General features: G+C 31.5%; 3 protein-coding genes across 5 annotated transcripts; 2 read left to right on the top strand and 1 right to left on the bottom strand.

The window, feature by feature from the left end:
- Positions 1-1050: 1050 nt before the first annotated feature.
- On the top strand, positions 1051-9795 carry LOC123714376. Of its 3 annotated transcripts, none has more exons than XM_045668612.1 (6): positions 1051-1318; positions 1408-1544; positions 1701-2156; positions 2239-2295; positions 6025-6146; positions 7718-9795. In XM_045668612.1, exons 2-6 carry the CDS (start codon positions 1493-1495, stop codon positions 7979-7981), a joined length of 951 nt encoding a protein of 316 aa, XP_045524568.1. In that variant the 5' UTR covers positions 1051-1318; positions 1408-1492; the 3' UTR covers positions 7982-9795. The 3 variants fall into 3 exon arrangements, with proteins under 3 accessions (XP_045524568.1, XP_045524567.1, XP_045524566.1); XM_045668611.1 differs by having other exon boundaries at positions 1408-1571; XM_045668610.1 differs by having other exon boundaries at positions 1408-1619.
- A 1363-nt stretch (positions 9796-11158) lies between these two features.
- LOC123714551 (28S ribosomal protein S31, mitochondrial) lies at positions 11159-14160 on the bottom strand. The gene is made up of 6 exons (XM_045668845.1): positions 13952-14160; positions 13625-13881; positions 13336-13459; positions 13081-13257; positions 11884-12104; positions 11159-11443 (listed from the first exon to the last, which is right to left on the bottom strand). The coding sequence occupies exons 1-6, from the start codon at positions 13963-13965 to the stop codon at positions 11187-11189; spliced, it is 1050 nt and encodes a 349-aa protein (XP_045524801.1). The 5' UTR covers positions 13966-14160; the 3' UTR covers positions 11159-11186.
- Positions 14161-14886: 726 nt separating this feature from the next.
- On the top strand, positions 14887-16783 carry LOC123714552. Its single transcript, XM_045668846.1, has 5 exons — positions 14887-15103; positions 15211-15330; positions 15648-15781; positions 16165-16267; positions 16537-16783. Exons 1-5 carry the CDS (start codon positions 15077-15079, stop codon positions 16738-16740), a joined length of 588 nt encoding a protein of 195 aa, XP_045524802.1. The 5' UTR covers positions 14887-15076; the 3' UTR covers positions 16741-16783.
- The last annotated feature ends 3753 nt before the right edge of the window (positions 16784-20536 follow it).

The following is a 20536-nucleotide window of genomic DNA, read 5'->3' as shown; positions in this document are numbered from 1 at the left end:
TATGCCGGAAAATTAACAGTTGTATTTTATTAGTTTGTACAGAAAAAGTCTGTCAAAGACCAAGAGATAGTCGCAGACTTCAACCATATTTGCTAATATTCATTTATTGGTAAAAACAAAAAAAACTTAATACAAAATTAGAGTTAATATTCTTAATAAAATAATAAGTTTATTATAAAATTTAGTTAAATTAAAAATATTTTTATTGATAAATAGATGAATGTATACGAGAAATGAGATTGTGTAGATTAACAGGTTGATGTGAACAATGCCTTACCGAACGAGTTCTTGATGCAGCTGGCGTGCATGCCATAAAAGCGCAGACCATATTTTTTAATACCTGGATTTAAATAAAATCATTTTTCCTACGCTCATAAGCCTAAAACGTTATCTATGACAATGTTATTCCGCTTAATTACCATAAGGGTAAGTACCTATTTAAGAATTAGTAACATGAAGGTATGCTATGCTTATTGAATTGTATTGTTCCTGGCTACCTGAGATAAGAGTCGAGTTTTAAGAAATTTACGCAGGTAATTAATGCCTACTTTAAGTTCCTATGAATAGAAACAACCATCGTTATATGCTATTTACTAATGAATTATACATTAATAGTTGAAAATTTATTACAATTTAAGAAATTATATAATAATTAATTTTGTTCCTAGTACTTAATTATAGGTATAAAAAATATTTTAATATTTGTTCATTCATTGTAACTTATTTTTTGCAATACAAACAACGGACGAAGAAATTAGGTATGTTTTGTATTATAAAAGCGTGTTCGTATAATATATATTTTTAGTGCATTAAAAACGAACTCAATTCAACTTAGGTACATATATACAAAGATGTTTCGAGTTTCATTTAACTATATAACATCGAGCTTTAAATATTTGCTGATGTCTATGATTTTTCAATAGTATTTAAGTGGTAGAATCGATTGAAAATCATACTGCTTCTAACTGTTATCGTGACAAGTATTCAATACTTCATTGAACAGTTCAGAAAATTTTCGTGGTGCGGCGCGGTCCACATTCCGAAGTTCGCTAATCGCAGTGATCGCGTTCGGCGTTCACCACGCGTTCAGTTTGAATTTGGCGCGCGTCGACAATAGCGGTCAAACCGCCTGCGCGCTCCAATGCCAGCGAGCTGTAAAACGAACGAATCCAAAGTTTAAACCGTGTTATTTACTTTTTTGTTTGTTTTCGTGCTAAGGACTGACTAGTTTTAGTGATATAGTAAGAAACTGCAAATGTAGGACTGAAATAGTGAACTGTTTTATTTTATTTAATCCTCGACGCGCTTATTATCTCTGGTATGTAATTGTGTTATTTTTTATTATCAACTCCCCGTTATCGGTGATGTCCGTGCAAACTTTTAATAAGCTCTACTTCCTTTGTTTAGGAACGGCGACGCCTACACGAATGATTGTATGAAACAATAATATGTGCGTACTATCATAGTACTACTATTTAATACAATAAACATAATGGACGGCGAAAGAAAAATTAACTGTGAAGGTGTTCCACTAAACTCGGCAGGTGCGGCGAATATTTTTTTGAACACGGGTAAAAATCCGAAAGTAAAAGAGGGGACTGTCATTCATCTGAACACAGGTGATTTTCAGTTCCTTTTGAATGATTTAAGGTATAAAACTATGTACTTCAGACTCATAATTTGATTTTTTTACATTTTAGAAAAACCCTCAGACGTTGGCGTGCATATTAATACGACACTGTCAATAGCGTCTTCCAAGAAAATTAAGCTTTTATTTATATTTAACTTTTTACTTAGTATAATATGTGTCATAATCAGCTGTTCCATTGCATTTTATTATTGGAATGAGATGATATCCATGAAGAAGCAACTTGATGTGCTCAAGGATCAGTTTTTGATACAAAATGTAAGAGACGGTATATTAAATCAAAATAAGGCTGTACAAAGTCCTTTGGTATCACAATTGCGGCCACACATGAGAGGCTTTGAAGCCAGAGAACCTAGAATGGAAGCACCTTCATTAAAAGACGAATTATCACCAAATGCAAGGAGATATTATGTAGAAAACCTCGGGGATGACATGGTTCTTTTAGATTCAAGTAAAAAAGATGCTAGTCATGATAAAAGTCCTTATGATCTCTCAATTTTCCAAAAAGGTACTTTTAATTTTTAATTGTAGCAACTTGTTCTGTATTAATATTTTTTACTTTAAAGTATTAAATATTATTTTTATTTCAGAGACTCTAGTCGTTCAATTTAATGGTAATGCGCCGGAGGTAAACCTGGGGGTACAAGGTAAATATTCATTTTCTTTTTCACATCTTGCTTATAAAATAAGGTATATAATTTAATTTACAAAAAATAATGCATGTATACTTAACAATCATATGAATTTTATATCAAATTAAACCATATAAAGCTACACAACAGCTGATACAACAAAGAAAATTGTAATCTCAGAAATATGCAATTAAAATGATAATTTATTTACATACCACAGGATGTGTAAGCACACTGCATGATATTAAGACAAGTTCTATTTGATATTTAAACAAATATAACTCCTATGTTTTTATGAATTAGAGCAATAATTCAAAAGCCAGTCCACATCCCTTATAATTTATTCTTGATTAAGACTTAATTAAACTGCTAGACATTGTTTTGAAATGCTCTTTACTAAAGTATCATCTTAGCCTGTCGACTGACCCCCTTATTAATAAAAAATAAAATTGCACTGTTTTAACTCAAGTACTCCATATAGAAAGAGATGATTAAGAGAACTTAAATTAAATATTGACTCCTTATCACTCCTGTCACATGTGACAATCTGTAACAAAATTACAATTACTGGATTCTAATTTGAATAATGCTGTTGATTCATAGGAGTTGTATGAATACATATTGTCTTTATTATTCCTAGGCAAGCTTATAAAACTATAACTATAATCGTACAATACTAAAGCAATTAACAATCTCTATATCAAACACTTACCTACATTCTTAAGTACTGATATTTACAATCTTATACCTATCTGACTTATAGTAAACATTCTTATATAAAACGCCCTCTTTAAAAATGTTTAGTATGCAATCCGCTCAGTCGCTTGGTTGGAATCTTACGTAGATGTGAGAGGGCACGCGTTCGTTTCCCGTGGAAACATTGTGTAGGTACAAATTCCTTAACAGTATATAAAGTTTTTATGGATGAATACGATTTTTTATGATTTTACGAATTTTTATGATGATTACGGGACTTACAGACATTGTACTTTGTACGCTAAAATTATAAGAGTATTTTCACTGCGAATTTATGTACATTTATTTATTTATTTTATTTTTTTAAATAATACTGCATTTTTCTTTTAAATCTATAATGATGACTAATTGTATAGATCTTTCGTTCACAATGATTAATTGCAAATCAATGTTGACCTGAGCGCAGTAGTTCTTATGTCTACAGAAATTGTTATGTACAAGAATTAATTATAAATCAAATGTATTGATTCGGGATTCGAACTCTATATAGCTTTTGTTCAAAAAGAAAGCCAGTGTGACTTCCAGTGATCAACATAATTAAAACGATGTAATTCGAATATTCTGAATAGCAAAATATGAAATAAAAATATTTGAAACCTTTTATATATTTTACAACAATAAAGCCAGTGCGTATTCCAGTGCTCCACATAATTTAAACTAAATAGAAGCACGAATTACACTTTTCACATATTATGGTAACCGAAGTATAGAAAATCGTTTCAGATCGTTCGGAAATCTACCTAAAAGTTTTTATAAACTTTACAAAACTATCGTAAAATTCGCGCTAAGGTACAAAGAGAAAGCGTTCTTTACATTTTTGAGTCACTTGTGATTCATGCCCTCATTTTAAAGTTCATCTTAAAAACTTGAATCTCCTTTGAATTCTTAAAACATTCATTTCCGAGTTGATCCTTTGCCCACAATTCAATTTTCTCTAGTGATGCGAATTTAAATTCAAATAAAGGTGTCACAAAGCGATATAGGCACATGTCTGCTATGTACATTCATAAAAACGGCAACATTGTTTTATACTATGCAGAGCTAGTGCAAACATTTGCATGCACATGCATATGAAATTCATATAGAATACATGGTTTGACTCATGATATCAGTTTTAAAAGACCATTTTGTCCTTTAAAATAATGATTGTGTGCTGCTAACTGCCTTATTCCTTACAAGAAACGCTGCTAGAGGAGTTATGTTCATTCCACGCTACTAGAGGCTTCTAAGACTATTCTATTAGCGATCTTATTTACGCTACTGAAAAAAACTTCAATATTCAATAACGCGTAATAATAATAAGTTATATTTAAATGATTGCTTTTTATTAATTACAAGCAAAAGCGCATTCAAATTAATGTTCAGTCATAATAAATTAGTGTGTGAAAGTGTTTAACGGGTTTACGCATAAGTAAATTGACATAGGACGGTAGTGTAGTATTACACTTTTAAGTCTATGCAGCTGAAATAATCGTTATTGCGCATGCGCAATCATACATGACGTAGAATATGTTTTTTACCTTATAAAACATTTGTTATGAATCATAAAAGTGGCTATGTGTATATTTATTATGTCAACAAGTTCAAAAGCTTAGAAATCCTCTAAAATATCGTCAAATGTAAAAAAATAGATCTGTACTTTGTTTGATTAATTATGCCAAAATCAGGCCATTGACACATCGGAATTAAAACTTATCAATACTATTTCCTCGTGGATGCTTCCAACAGAAGATCTTTGTAAAGGATAAAAAGTAGTCGATTCACTGACCTCCCAAAACCAATTTGCATACTTTTTTCTCCTGTGGGGTGACCCTGAATACTGTGTGCCAGACTCAAGGCCGTACCCAGAAATAATAGTCTATAGTTATAATACCTGATTAGGGCTCGAAACTGGAAAAGTTCTTGGAAGTTTTGACGTAGGAATATATTTTTATTAATATAACTAATATTAAAATGTAATTTATTTATTTATATGTAAAGTTTCGTTCAATATATCAACTCATCTCATGTATATATAGTATATAGATATAGACTAGTGGTCCCGGCTATGCACGGCCAGACATTTTTTTAATATTCTAATCAAAATATATAAAATAGTTATATGTAACATAACTTATCTTAGTAGCATTCAAATCAAAGTTTTGAAATCATCCCAGTTGTTTTTGAGTTTCATAGTCACAAACAAAATAAATACATTTTTTAATTTGAGTAATTTAGATTTGACAAAATTTGCATTTTTTTTAAATTACACCGGTTCAAGGCAAGCGTGTCCTACTAAAAATAATTCAACAGGATTGCGCTCTGTAGCGTTGAAATTCCTTATCTCTGTGATGAGTATACTTTTCTTCCTATTCCTATACAGTTGGCTCGCTCTTGTACTCATACGAGAACTGCAAATAGAATTCGATTTTAGTCGAGTTAAATAAAAATCAAGATGTCTGGTATTACTGTATTTTAGGAACCATAAAGTAGTTACTTTATACATTGCCTCTTTATCGCCCACTAACCAATTTATATAAGGTCCGGATCTGGAGACGTAATATGTATACGATAGCTATTGTTTTGTCTTGTCGTAAATAGTATGAATTTAACTGTATGCCTAATTCCTCGTTCTAAAAATAGATTATTATACATTCATCATTATTGTTATATATACCTACTCTAAAATTTAACACATTTTGTGGATAACGCAGTTTGGTTCGATTCCCGGTGCAACTAGTATTTTTCTTCAGACTTTTTTAATGTAATAAGAGGCAAACTGGCAGGAGGCTCACTTGATGTTAAGTGATACCGCCGCCCATGGACAGTCACAATGCCAGGAGGCTCGCGAATGCGTTGCCGGCCTTTCAACAATTGGACACTAGGTCGAATTGCTTCGGAAATACTTCAGAGGGCTGATAAAACAACCCATTTGGTATTCGAAACCGTGGTTAAAAGCCTGGAAAAGATTTTATTCATCGATTATTAATAAATATTCTCCATTTCCAGCAATCATAGGACCATGGGCGCGCGATATGGACATTTCTTCAAAGGGAAGCGAGGATAAAATAGAACTTAAGTCGGACTATTTCATTATTAAGGAGTCCGGGCTGTATTTAGTGTATGCACAAGTGAGTAGCAAAAATAGAATTTTGCGCTCGGAATGCGCTAACATTGCATCTATTTATTTGATATTATTGCTTTTCGTGTGCTAAATTGTATATCTTTAATATCGTATTTGAACACTGCAACATACCTATGTCTTTTGTTGCATAATAAAGAAATAAGTGGCGCTACAACCTTTTTCTGCTGGGCTTCAAATTTCTTTGTTTTATGATCATTTGTCAATCAAATAGGCAAGTAGGTGATCAGCCTCCTGTGCCTGACACACGCCCCCGATTTCCTTCACCGTTTGAGTAAATAGATGCACATATAGACAGAAAGTCCAGTGATGCACAGCCGAAAATCGAACCTACGATCACAGGGATGAGAGACGTACACTGAAGCCACTAGGCAACTTTGCTTTACTTTTTACTGCTTTTGTTTCATAATAATTTAGTTATTATTATTACGCTTTTGCGATAAAGTTCGGTTTCCATTTGATTGAGTTTAGCAGACTTCTGCGAGTGGTTTTCAGTGTCAACGTCTCACAACCAGAATCTATTATTGGTTGGTGATTATACCGTAGAGTGTGGGTACGACCTCACAGACTTAGCTATGTTATTTGTTGATGAAGCCGTTATAAATCGTACTGTTATTAAAACATTATATATAATACGAACGCATTACTATAGATAAATTACGTTTTTTAAATTAATATTAAATGTTCATTGTCATTAAGTCTTTTTGTTGGTAAACATTACGAAAACTAGCCGTGAAAATATCGGCATGTAAACCAAAAAAAATCGCGTATAATTGGATTATCTACTTTTAAAGAAATGATGTAAAATGAATACAACACAAACTGTGTGCAATGCCTTATCAAGTGTATACATACAATACGTAACAAATTTTACGTTTAAAATATGTAATTGTTAGCTTTGGAGGGTGCTTAATGTTTGTTAAATTCAATTAGATGTTCAATAGTGATTAAATTCTGTTATAAAGAAAAATTCACCGACAATAGAAGTTATTGAAACTCGTGCACTCATTTATTTGCTAGATTGTTTACAAATAAGGCCACTTGTTGTTTACGTTGATAGTACTATCAATAGACACGAGATAGCAATCGTATATCTATTTATACAAGTACTGCGTTATAATACTAATCTAAAGTCATGAACTAATTTTGTTGATTAGCTCATAACTTGTATGGAACAGATTTATGCGTCAAATTCACATGTTTTTAAGGATCTACATACAAATATAGATATTACATATAAAGCAAGCAAGCAAAAGTTTATTAATTAATCCGCCTGAAAACGGAACAAAACATTGTTAGAGAAATTCATTTTGAATTCATAAGAATTATAATCTAGTAGTACTGTATCGAGGTCCATTGCATATTTGATTTTTTTTTCTTTTTTCCGTGGTCGCAGGACAAATAGTTGAAGTAAGACAAGAGTCTCACGATGTTTTACTTTGAAATAATTGCACAAAAGAAACATCTATAAAGGCTTTGAACGCACTATTGAGTTCCTAAACCAGCCAACACTCCTAAAAAACTTCTTAGAGTAGTACTACATATAGAAAACATTTTCAGGTGGTGTACTTAACGCACGCACCAAACGCATACTTCATATGGGCGAGACAGCCGACAAGTACACCGCGCCTCATCTCAGCCTGTGCTACAGGTGACGATTCCAGTTCCAGACCGCTAAATAAGTCTCAAATATCCTGTTCAGTTCAAACAGTTGCACGTCTGCTAAAAGGTGACACTGTGAACATCGCCCAGAGAGAAAAGAATCGAACGTTGTTACTCCAATCGGGTTACACGTACATTGGTTTCGTGAAACTCAGTTCGTAATGTATCGTGTACGTGGGCATTTGATACGCTTATATTCCCTTTATAAAATAATTACACTGTTTTAACTAGTCCATACAGAAATAATGCGCATGCAATGTTTACGCTCTCAAGAATCACGTACTATCAAATCTTACGAATTAACGTACTTCGAACGCCAAGGTTTCTAGATGATTTTCTTAGGGAAAGAGTCGATACTTACCGTGGTCTGTGACTTCCGTATCTCACAATCCAATACGTTTTTGACGCAAAGTCTCGACTCATCTTTCCCTGATTAATCTGACGTATACAAAACTTACAAAACTTTGCTGCTTTTTAACGTATATAAAAACGTATCGCCCTTCAGATATCTCTTATCATAACAGCGCCGACAAAATTTAGCTAGAGAAATCAGAACTCTAGTTAAAATAGTGTAATTAAATGGAGTTTTTATGAAAAAGGGAGTTCATGTGTATCCCATTTTCATGTGTTTTCTATCGCATTGAAAAAGGATATTTAGTTTTGTTATTGGTGCCATAAGTCTTCCATTGTTAAATTGTCTTCCGTTATTTAGAATAATGCAAAATTGTGATTTTGTATGCAAAACACTGCCAATGTTTGGATTTTTTAAGTTGAATGGTGCTAATGTACTGAAGTGTGCCATAATATGTAGATAGTAATACATCACACGTTAAAGTGAGTAATCACTTGTTTACAAAGCAAGGACTTTTCAAAATGGCAACACAGAATTTGTAGCTTTGAATTTAGAATTCGTTTGAAATTAGAATTTCGTATAAGCACAGACTATGTATCAAAAAAGTATACTCAATACGATCTCGAAAATTTTCGATAAATCAAAATCAAGATCAAAAAGTTTGATAAAAAATCGTTAAAATAAAAATTGTTTGTAGTTTTCGCGTTAATTTTTCGAAATTTTTATATTACAATAATTTACATTGTTATATTTCCTTGTTGCTCAATTCAGCATTTGACCATTTAACTTAGTTTGTTATATTTTTCAAGCGTACTTAAGGAAGTGCTATAATATAGAAATTAGGGTCAAGTCATAATTTTTAAGTGAATTTTTTTAATTGTAAAAATGAAATGCTTTGTTCGAGTTAAATAAAAGAATGTAAGATGTCCATTATCAGCGTTTATAGTGGTGTTATCTGTGGCTTCTTACTATAGTAACGTTATACTTACATACGTATACGTAATGACGGCTGTATATACTAAGGGAAATATTACGAGAGCGGTCAAAAGCGAGTATGTACATGATGCTCCCGCGTCTCGGCCGTATGATTGAGAGAACTGTACTTGCTCACCTCATAGGCTTTTCTTTATTAAGGCTATCAGAAGTAGGGATCTGTAGCGGTAAAATATTATTACACTTTCCGGAAAATAAGTTAATCTGTTCCCCAGAAGATGTCCTACTAAATGTACATACACAGCACACGGGTAATTTCCCCGTAAATAACGCGATAGTGTTGCTATCCGTAATAATTCAATTAATATTATTGATGTGAATTGATATAATTAAAATTGATTGTTTTCCAAGGTGAATTATAACTATATGTTTAATCTTTATAATAAGAAATATGACTCATGAAACATTTCTACTTAATTCATAAGTATTTTAATATACACATTGTGATATCTTTAGTTTTATATACTGTAGATTAGATTTTACAATTACTGTTACCTTTGTTAATCTAAAATATTGTAAAATCATTCACGTGCAAATAATAGATAGTAATAGTCAAAATATCTCCAGACTATGTACATACTGTAAATTGATTATTACGCCCGTCCACCAATAAATGTGCCTTAAAACCTAATTTGTTTTATTTTCTCATACTTCATACTCACTTTAAAGTAATTAGAAAGAAAATTAAATTATTAAATAAACCTTTCAACTATTATGTCAGTTGTCACGAGTAATCAGGGCGAGATAAGATACGAAACTAAGCGCGAACTATATGCATAAAAATCCAATATATTTTTTACTTGGCGCTATTTCTTTTAATAAAGTATGATCTGATGTAATTACATAAAAATGGCCGATAAATTTCATAATAAAGACTCCATCCATAGTTTAAATTATTGTATAGTATGAAATTTTGTATTTACTCACCAAAGTTACTTCGAAAGTGTAAGTGTAAGGCAATGTGTAGTTTCTAATAAAAATGTATTATTTCCTATCATAGGTCTTCAGGTTAAAAAACAAATTACTGCTATTTAAAATCAGAACTTTCGAACGTTACTCATAATACTAAATTTTAAACAAATTAATCACGTAACGCAATTATTAAAATTTGACAAAATTAGCGAATTAAATATATAAAATCATTTCGATACATACTTTACATCAGTCACTAGATGGCGCTACAATAAAATGTACAGCACTAATGTATGCATACAATGTCTTGTAGATAGAGATATTAAAATAACATTATTGACAATTAATAGTTTTCTCTGCGTCTACATCTAAATATCAAATAGTATACACAGAAAATTTGAAACTTAAATTCCGGAATTTATCCGTAAATAAGTAAAAACATATATATATATATGGGTCCTTAGTCATTTTTAGATTTAAAAAATGTGTGCGTGAAACTTCTTTATAACTTTATTTTTCGAAAAATGATCTACTATATGCAACTTTACAGAAATTGGTTTAATAAAGTTATATAAGATAAAGTTTAACAAAAGGATTATCATAGACATGAATACAAATAATACAATTATTTCATTTTACCTTATTACTACTAAGATTATTACAGAATTTCATTAATTGCAATAGAATTATTACTATCATTGTTATCGTTATTATATATTTTTGTTATTAATGGCTTTGAATCAACTGTGGTAGGCACAAGAAAAAGATGTGACGCGTAACCGAATAATGTGACGCGTAACCGAATAATGTGACGCGTAACTGAAAAATGTGACGGTTTTTTTTACAACGTTGTTAAAGAAGTTTCACTTCAAAATATATGTTAAATACCTTGAGCATGTCGATCACAGAGCATCTCCAAATAATAATCTGCCATTGTACATATAGTTCGAAAATCAAACTTACCATTGGTCAAAAAAATGGGTGTGAATTTGACAATTTTACGTCAAGCAAACCTACTAAGTAAAATCTGTTGAACTAAACTATGCTCCAGAATCAAGATCAATTGAAATAAAACAAAAAAGAACTATCTAATATCTATATTAACACAAATTACACTGTAGCTTCAGTTGGTTTAATGTCCCAAACGCCAACCTCATTTAGCAAGTCTTTCTTTGATTCAAAATACTCTTTGTACCATAAAATATGGTCCTTTTTCTCCTGAACAGTGTAGAAGGCATTCTTGGAGAGACCCACACAAACTAACTCCATGAAGTGCCTAATGGGCCCACGTGTGGGACACCAGCCCTCTAGGTGGCTGTCTAAAAAGATATGTTCAGAGAAATGTACATTTTCCTCGTCTTCCATACCTGTAAAAAAACATTAGTAATAATAACAACATTGAGGATGTCGTGATAAATTAATGGCATTTCTTTCTTAAGTTAGTAAGTTAAATTTTATTTGCTTATTTTGCATTTGTAATATTGTACCTATTTGTAGTTTTGTAACCAATTCAATATACAATTTTCGCCTTCATCACTGGTTATTTTTTATTAACACCAGTAGTAGTTATGCATAAAATAGCAATTTGAATAGAAATAATTGTAGCATGGCTACCATTGTATCTTTTTGGCAAGAAATGTTATCTATGTTAATTTGTATGTTTACTTTATATTCTACTACTTTTACCATATCTACTCTTATAAGTCTTATAATATAATATCTTATAATATTTATATATAAATCTATTTTCTCGCCAAAATCTAGAGCGCTATCTTGATAGTATTGTAGGTATTAGTATTTATCTTACCTTGTTCATTATTAATGGGAAACTTCCAAACTTTGCCCTGCTCAGTCCAAAGCAACATCTTTTCAAAGTAGTTAGATGGTGGTTGTGAAGTTGCAAGGGTCAACTCTCGCTGATTCAAGTGGTCCCAAACTTCTAACTTAGTGCCATAGTTTGTGGGTCCTTGCTTGAAAATACCAAGTGGTTCTCCTCCAAATACATTGATACTGATTGGCTTTGATAAACTGTTGACAAAATTTTGTTATGAAAACCTCATAAACAATAAGTGTTCATTTATTTAGTTGTATGTATTAGTTTACATTAGTCTTTCCAAAACATTTTACATTTAGATGAAATTTTTTAAACAATATGAATGACATCTTAGTTTTAAAAATGATGAATTGTCTATCAATTTGTATATATTTATACCCATAGTAATATAAAACCTAATTCAAATATTTGGTAAAGTAAGATTTATGATATGCTTAAATGAAATGTCACCGGATAGCACTAATAGATAAGGAAAAATGACAAATGTAACTCAGTAAACATGTTTGGTTTGTATTTCTCTCACACCCCTGCCCAACCTCGCCCAAACCTGCCCAACTTTGCCCAAAGATACAAGCTACAAGTTACGAATTAGTAAAGTGTCCATATTTATAGAAATTATACTGTTCCAACGTTGCACAATTTGGGTTAGTATGAGTTTTGCTATAACTGTTTAGAATTCTAAAGAATAATTCGTATTTGATTTGATATATTATTAGAAATCTAGTTAATTTGTAGTTTTATACATACAGCTAAAATCTGTTATAACAACATCGAAGAGACTAATGTAACATTATCAAAGAATAAATCTGTAAAGTTTCCTAAACATGACTTTAATAAAAGCATTTTATCAAAAGAACAAGCCTAGAGTGCAACTGACCAAAATCATTGACATAATTTTCCAAAATTCTGCATTTTTAAGTTATGCCTATGTATTACTGAGGGTGCAATATACATTATAGTCATAACCCATAAGCATACTCAAAAATATCAAATTATACAGAAAAATGCTAATCAAACTAGATCAAAAAGATTGATTTACATAATATTGTCTTGAATGAAAAGACACTCTTTTAAAATGTTTTTTTTTCAACTTGGACTTCACAAAAAAAATCTGACATTAGTGGATTAATAATATGATATACATAAATGTAACTAAAATTAATAACATACCTCTTTTGCTCAGGCCTATTTTCCCTTATAGTTTGTGTTCTTTGCACATACTGCAGAGGCCTTGATTGTGCTGCACTCTGATTGGCAATGCGCCTTACTTGCTGACCTCTTGTTTCTTTTCTACTTTGATCTTCTATTTCCTTAGATCTGTCTACTTTCATACCAACCAGCAAATCACTGTAATTTTTTGTAATTTAAAAAACAGACCTTCCCAGATACCAGAAATATAAATTTAGTATATTTTATTACTCTTACCTAAGTGTAGTTGATGTCTGATTAATTTTTCCTAGAACTTGAGACAATAATTCTGCCTCAGTTTGTTTAACATCACCACCTATTGCCTCGGCTACATCAGTAGCTGCCTTCATTAAGCTTTCTTCTGTAAATGAACATTAAGAATATTAAAAAATATCATTAGGTATTATAAAATATAACAGACTATCAGAAACTACACTGTGAATGAATATACTGAGCTTTTAACGATTTTGTGATATAAAATTATACTTTGTTCATTTTCATATATTCAGATAAATGTACCACTAACCTATATTTTCTTTTTTAACTTCCATTGTATCGCGGTTCTTGCGTTCAGGTGCGACCACAAATTTCTTTTCATACTCTTCCTGAGAAATTTTTGGCTCTGCTAACATTTTCTTTAAAAGTTCCTGAATTTTTGTGGTGGACTCATTTTGCTTTCCTTGACTTTTAGGTTTTATTTCAGGTATTTTTCCGTCATTTTCTGGGGGTGTTCCAGATAACGTCCGACCCAAAATACGAATTTCACGTTGTTTAAATCTTAGCCTGTAAAATAAAAGAACACATAAATAAGAATAACTTTGAAACATCTTTTTTCGGCTAATAAGAAACTTACTTAGAAAGCATCATTCTCCAAATAGTGTTGTAAAGCTGTTTTGCAGATTGTATTAATATTTAACTTTTGCTTATCAAATTATTATAATTAAGATAGATGAATTACTAAAAAATCTATAATAATTTATAACCTATAAATAAATCAAAATTTTTGAAATTGTCAACAATGTTGACCAGACCAGAGTGATGACACTCAACTTCATGTTTTACGTTCAATAAACATGCTTAATATACTGTGGTCTGTCGTAGCGGCGGTGATTATTTGAATTTGGAGAACAGACAATTCAATGTAACAATTGACAGTTTATGATAGTAGGGATGCAAGCTACATTCGTTTTTGTCATAACTTCCTCCCCAGATTCAACTCGATCCAATTCTTAAAAGATCGATCCCTGTCCGAAAACTGTAATCCCTAATGGGTCCCTTAACGGTTAATTTTTATGAAAGACGATAAAACAGTTATTTAAAGATTTAAGCATTCACAACTCATTAAACAAATCTTCAAACTTGAGAGTTGTGATTTTTACAAAAGCTTTTGATGTTAAAAGTATGTTGTTGAAACTTTTTACATTAATGTTGACCTTTTCCTGTAACTATTGATTAATACATCATATTATGAGCTTTTCTGATATATTAAAGGTTATTATTAATGGTAATAAACCATATATCCATAAGTATGCATTTACATGTTCAACGCTGATGGTTTGTAACTTCAAGGAGCGATATTAATATATTTGATATTAATATTAGGGTTTCATACCATGCAATGATTGAAATTGAAATTAAATACAAAAACATGATGACTATCGCTATCATGAAGGTTACAGAGTAGAGGTGCTGTTTGGATCGCGAGCTGATTTTTTAATTGATGAATCATTCCACTAACTGAATCGTATACGATCCGATCGGCGATTCTAAAATCGCAAAGCTCATCACTAGATAGTAGTGCATCTAAGAAAATAAAAATAAAATACATTTATTTATAAGTTTTAGTAGCTTAGTACTTGTCAAGAAATAGACTTAATTATTAATTTTGAACAAATACCCAGTACAATTGGAACTGGATGTTTAATTTAGCCTCAAACAAATTTATGAAAAATTGAAATACTAAAAACAAGCAATCACAATGTTTTGTTCGAAGATCTTCAAATATGTAATATTTATATTATGTCTTTCTGTCTTATATGCGTAATACACATTTATAATATAAAAATATAATGAAATCTGTTTTTGAAACTTAAAATTGACATTTTGTTTCAGGCTTGTGCTGTTAATAATAACCTAGTCAAACTCAAAACAAATTTACAATTCGGAGCGTGTGTTGGGCAATATCAACCGAAACGGTTAAAGACGGACTTATATGAACCTAATTATTTAATTGTAATACATTATAATATCATATTGACTTTTTTCGTATGAGGAAATATAAATCCTCATAAGCAAGTCTGTGGATGATCAGCCTGCACTGCCTCACATACATTGTAGATTTGTGGTATTGATTTTGACTACAGGAATCATTAGTAGTAGTAGAATCATAAGAATCAACTCAGATTGTATATAATGATTGTATAGAGTCAAACATCCTAAAAATTTAAAAGAAATTAATATTGCTTCAATTCTTAATTTTAAGATAAACAGTGAAATGGCAAATTTGCATTCATCTGTTTATAATGAAATATGTTCTATAATGTTTGTAGAGTATGGAGCCTGATGAACCTGTATATGACTGCTTGAATTTGCAAATAACGGGATATGATTTCACCTTGCTTGAAATGTGTCAAAGAGAAATTCATAGATATGCAGAAGTAATGGGAATACAAGTAGATGAGTGGTGTGTATTAGTTTTATAAATATAATAAATAGTAATAAGTTATTCTTTTTCATTCATTCACTTTTCTTATTTTTATATAAATTAAATCTTTAATTCTGTACTTTGTAGTACTCTACTACTTGTCATAGGATATCCATTTTCTTGATATTTTTTTAAAGCAAGGTACTATGTCTTATAGTTTCAATATACTAACTACTTATGGGTCAGATAGATAGATTTTTCTATGGAAGATTCTTTTTCTACATAAATCAACAGGTGATATTTTGGATAAAGAAATATAACCCTAATGAATGATAATACTCCAGGGTATTAAAAATTAACCTCTAAATTGAGGGACATGACATGATTTATTTTTAGAAATAAAACTATGGGTCACTTTGCAGTTGGGCGACACCAGCTAAACAGTTCAAAATTCAACGTTACAAACCAGCTGGAATAGTTGTGGACTCGGAATACAAGTTAAATATTTATGAAAGAAATGTTCAGGTATTTGTGATTTAATTTCTTTATTGTATTACATTAATACCTTCGATTTTAATAAAGTTCTCTATGTATGATATTAATTATGGTATTTTTTTATTTGGTATTGGTGTGTTTTGTGATGTGCTCTTTCTCTAAATACTCCTACTATAGTAAATGATTGCCTTTAAGAAATCATGTCTCAGATAAAGCTGTGAATTGTCCTGCTTAATATTGAAGTTGATGTTCAAAAAATGTTTTGCAATTTTTGCCACTATTTTATATGGATGTTTTAGGTTGTAGATGTCCCTGCCTGGGCCCTCGGTACTCTATTACGGGTATCACGTGCCCTGTTACCTGAAGGATGCACATTAAATGTTCATGAACACACTATAGAACATGAAGATATCCGTTATGTGCCTGACAATGAGCTTTTAACTCTTAAACAGCAATTAGACGATATGGGTGGGAGCCGCCCAGAGAAAAAGAAAAGGAGATAGATTGTACATATGAATTATATTAAATATAAAAAGTAGAATAAAATAGTTAATGTGTTGTAGTTCTTTTATTTCTTAATCTGCACATTGCATTTATTTAGCAAATAATTTATTAGGAAAACTGAAATATAAACAATTCTTTAGTTAATAATATGCTGCAACTTGTAAGTCACATATAATCATGTATATTTGTGCCTCTCCATAATGTAGTATTTTGTATTAGAAATAGTTTTTTAACCTGCTGAAGCTGTCCTTTACCCAATGTAATAAGAAATTTTCGTTTGATGTAATTTCTTTTTCTTTACTATTCCGTTTCCTTACCTTTGTCTGTGGCAATACGCTCTGCGTGAAGCTATTTATAAATAAACCTAAACATGTATATTGCCAAAACTTCATAAAAAGTATGTTGAAGTCCTAAGATTTCACATGATTCATTCACGTTTTATAACTAAAACTTTTTAAACAATCACCTTACGAGTTTTTCCAGATTTTAACGATTAATTTGCCAAATTATATCAAGCGGTTTCAGCAATACACAATTGCATTGCATGCCAAGTTTTAGCATGTAGATTGTAAAGAATATAATGTAAAATATGGACTATTGTTACGTTTTAGCTTAAAAATTGTTTCATAAATTAAAATAACACGTTACAACCCTTAGTCAGTGTCATAATGTATTCCCAAGCCGCAAATATCCAGTGCAGCCCACTCTGTAACTTCCACTATTTTTAAAGAGGAATGTCGCTGTTGGCTTGAAGGAAGAACAAGTCAGCTCCGGCTGTTTTGGCGAGCGTAGTTCGGCCGGTATTGGCTTTTCCCCGCGCAAGGTCAGCTCATATGAAACCCGGACCTCAGGTTGGGCAGGCGCAGGGTGGTCAATCGCCTGAAGGGCAGGACGGAAGCTCGCTGAAGTAACAAGTGCAAAGTAAGGAATCTTGCCTTTCTCTGTGAAGGCGGTTTTTTACCATAATCTGATTTAGCTTTGCCGCGCGGGTTGGTTTTAATTTGTTATTAGCTACGGTGATTGTTTTTTTTAGTCGGGAAGGCATAATAGTTGACGCTGTTGCGCCGTACCCATTGGTGGAGATGGTGTTTAGCCTGGTCGAAGTGACTTATGGGCGTCGACTTCATCGGTTCGGAGCTCGAAGATTGAGGAGGTCCAGGTCGTGGTGGATATCAACGTTCCTCACCTAGAATGTCCCACCGAATGGAGCTGTAACTGATGGATATGGGGTAACTTCCACTAGCGACAGCGACGTTTTTGTATGGATGTTTGATGTTGTTCTCTCAATATCCGTAACGCTGATGTTGACCTTGTGGACAAAAACTCATGAGGTATTATGATCGATATCGCCATTGGAACTATCAGAGTAAGAGCTCTGTTCTTTCCTCAACAAAAAAAACTTAAAATGAAAAAGATGGCAACCAACTAAAACATACCGCTGATTGATCCTCCGGTCGGACTCATTCCGCCTACGACAGTGTGAATAGAGAGTGGACCGACACACTTCTTCACTAATCTGCCATGTAAATGATCAACGGAATTCTCATCACATAACTAAATTATTCTTATTATTTAGAGATACGACACTGCGGTCTGATCTGGATCTTTTTGTTTACCAAACGCTAGTAGGTACCAATATAAATATTTACCAATTTCAAGTATGAGCTGTGGGGAAATATGCCCTAAGCTATAATCTCTTATGAAATGTTACTTCGTTCACATTTTGTAAGGCTATTATTTTAATGTCTATCTAGTATACCATTAAATAACTGGAACGAAAATCCTTTCTCTGTGTCAAATCATTCTAGATACTGTAAGTTAACATTTACACAATATATACGATATATTCATCACATGTGATGAATATATGTCGTAAATAAGCTCTTAGGTAAATTAATAATTATATGAAACAGCATTTAAAATAACTCTCCTGTTTAAAAATAATGAATACACAAGTACATTTGGAGTTCACCGGTTTTATTCCCGGCGAAACAATAATTGTTTCAGTTTGGTACATAACGAATATATTGCCATAAAATAACAATGTTTAGCTGCAGGTTTACAACGATTTTATTATTCGTAATTTCATGACAAAAGCGGCAGATTCATAAATGTTCTGCGAAATAGTCATTAAAAAAATGCGTGATAAAATTGTTCACAAGCAACATTTAAACTATTTATACAGTATTTTGCAATATTGTGAATAGTGTGATACCTAATTATTTATCTAAGTTTATCCATGACCTGCATCCTAGCGCATACGCACAGAATCTGCATACTCACATTTGCAGTAAATATTCAGGACGCGCACCTCCAGTGTCAATGTACTGAGTGTCATTATTAAGTTGATTGTAAATAACTTGGGTACATAATTGATACTTTGAAACTAAGCGATGTGATATCACTTAATATTTATGTGTCTTGTATCGATGTCTCCTAGACAAGGCTAAAACTCGATCAACGTAAATTTTAACAATCAATTAAATTCCAAAGTGGACGAAACTTTGAATTGTGACTTAATTATAATGTTTAGAAATAAAAATTAATAATTGATATCACTTATTATTTTATGCGTTGTGTATCGGTATGTCTCCTAGACAAGATTAAAACTCGATCAACGTAAATTTAAAAAAAATAATTAAATTCCAAAGTGGACGAAACTTTGAATTGTGACTTCATTATAATGTTTAGAAATAAAAATTAATAATTGATAACTTTAAATTAGTTAATGTGTGAATACCTAATCTTAAAACTTTCATATGACATATAGTAATCACTAATCATATAGGTAGATAATATGTTATGTGCGCGTATTTCCTATAATTTCCTTCATATTCTACAGCATTATTAGCGGCATATACAATTAATCGAAAACCTTAGACTTTATGAATGTATTAATATATATAAAAAAAACATAAAAAGTTGGTGTACTCAAAATTCTGATGTAATTAAATATCTATTTCAATATATGTGTCAAGTTATTTATGCGATATAAACTTGAATTTATGAGTGAGTTTGCTAATTGTTTTGAAAGCGCCAGCAATCAGCATAGTGTCTAGTAACCAACAATTTTACTAAACTAAAATAACTAATAGGTATAAGATAATATATATAGTTTATATATGTACAGAGTTGTTAGTGTTTATAACAAAAAAACAATGGAGCTACAACCTTTTTAGGTCTCATAATCATTTGTTATTCTAATAGGCAAGTAGATGGTCAGACACCTGTGTCTGGCGCACGCTGTCGACTTTTTGGGTCTAAGGCAAGCCGGTTTCCTCACGATGTTTCCCTTCACCGTTAGAGCGAATGTTAAATGCGCACATAGAAAGAAAATCCATTGGTGCACAGCCGAGGATCGAACCTACGACCTCAGGGATGAGAGTCGTACGCCAAAGCCCCTAGGCCAACATTGCTGTAGTGTTTATAGTAGTTAGTAATTTTTTGTACATTATATTTTTTAATTGTAATGTTGTGGTTCCGAACTATTTGTTTTTTGTTTCGTGTGTAAATTTTATGCATTTGTTGAGCATTCTTGTCAAGCGTCACATGTTAGGATAGAAGTGTTTATTATAAATAAATAAAAGATATTTGCATGCTTCATTGATCATAATATTATAATTATCTTATTAATCAAATAACATTAAAGTCAAAGGTGTTAGTTTAGAACAAAAAACGCGTACTATTACAAAATATTTGACGTATCAAGACAGATAAATATGTTTGTTTACGTAACAGAATGTCAATGACCTCTTACGTGTTTTCCCGTTTTTACATGTTCTATGTTTCGGTTGG

This window comes from Pieris brassicae, chromosome 9, assembly GCF_905147105.1.
Source record: "Pieris brassicae chromosome 9, ilPieBrab1.1, whole genome shotgun sequence".
Taxonomy (NCBI): Eukaryota; Metazoa; Arthropoda; class Insecta; order Lepidoptera; family Pieridae; genus Pieris; species Pieris brassicae.
This window is presented reverse-complemented; position numbering and strand designations above follow the sequence as displayed.

Bases quoted from the DNA above. Each gene is read 5' to 3' on its own strand.
- LOC123714376 (XM_045668610.1), top strand. From the start codon at position 1,493: ATGGACGGCGAAAGAAAAATTAACTGTGAAGGTGTTCCACTAAACTCG. The intron at 2,157-2,238 runs GTACTTTTAATT...TTTTTATTTCAG, and splicing joins TCTCTCAATTTTCCAAAAAG to AGACTCTAGTCGTTCAATTT. The intron at 6,147-7,717 runs GTGAGTAGCAAA...AAACATTTTCAG, and splicing joins TGTATTTAGTGTATGCACAA to GTGGTGTACTTAACGCACGC.
- LOC123714551 (XM_045668845.1), bottom strand. The intron at 13,258-13,335 runs GTAAGAGTAATA...AAAAAATTACAG, and splicing joins CAGACATCAACTACACTTAG to TGATTTGCTGGTTGGTATGA. The intron at 11,444-11,883 runs GTAAGATAAATA...GTTTTTTTACAG, and splicing joins TCCCATTAATAATGAACAAG to GTATGGAAGACGAGGAAAAT.
- LOC123714552 (XM_045668846.1), top strand. From the start codon at position 15,077: ATGTTTTGTTCGAAGATCTTCAAATAT. The intron at 15,104-15,210 runs GTAATATTTATA...ATTTTGTTTCAG, and splicing joins GTTCGAAGATCTTCAAATAT to GCTTGTGCTGTTAATAATAA. The intron at 15,782-16,164 runs GTGTGTATTAGT...GTCACTTTGCAG, and splicing joins GGAATACAAGTAGATGAGTG to TTGGGCGACACCAGCTAAAC.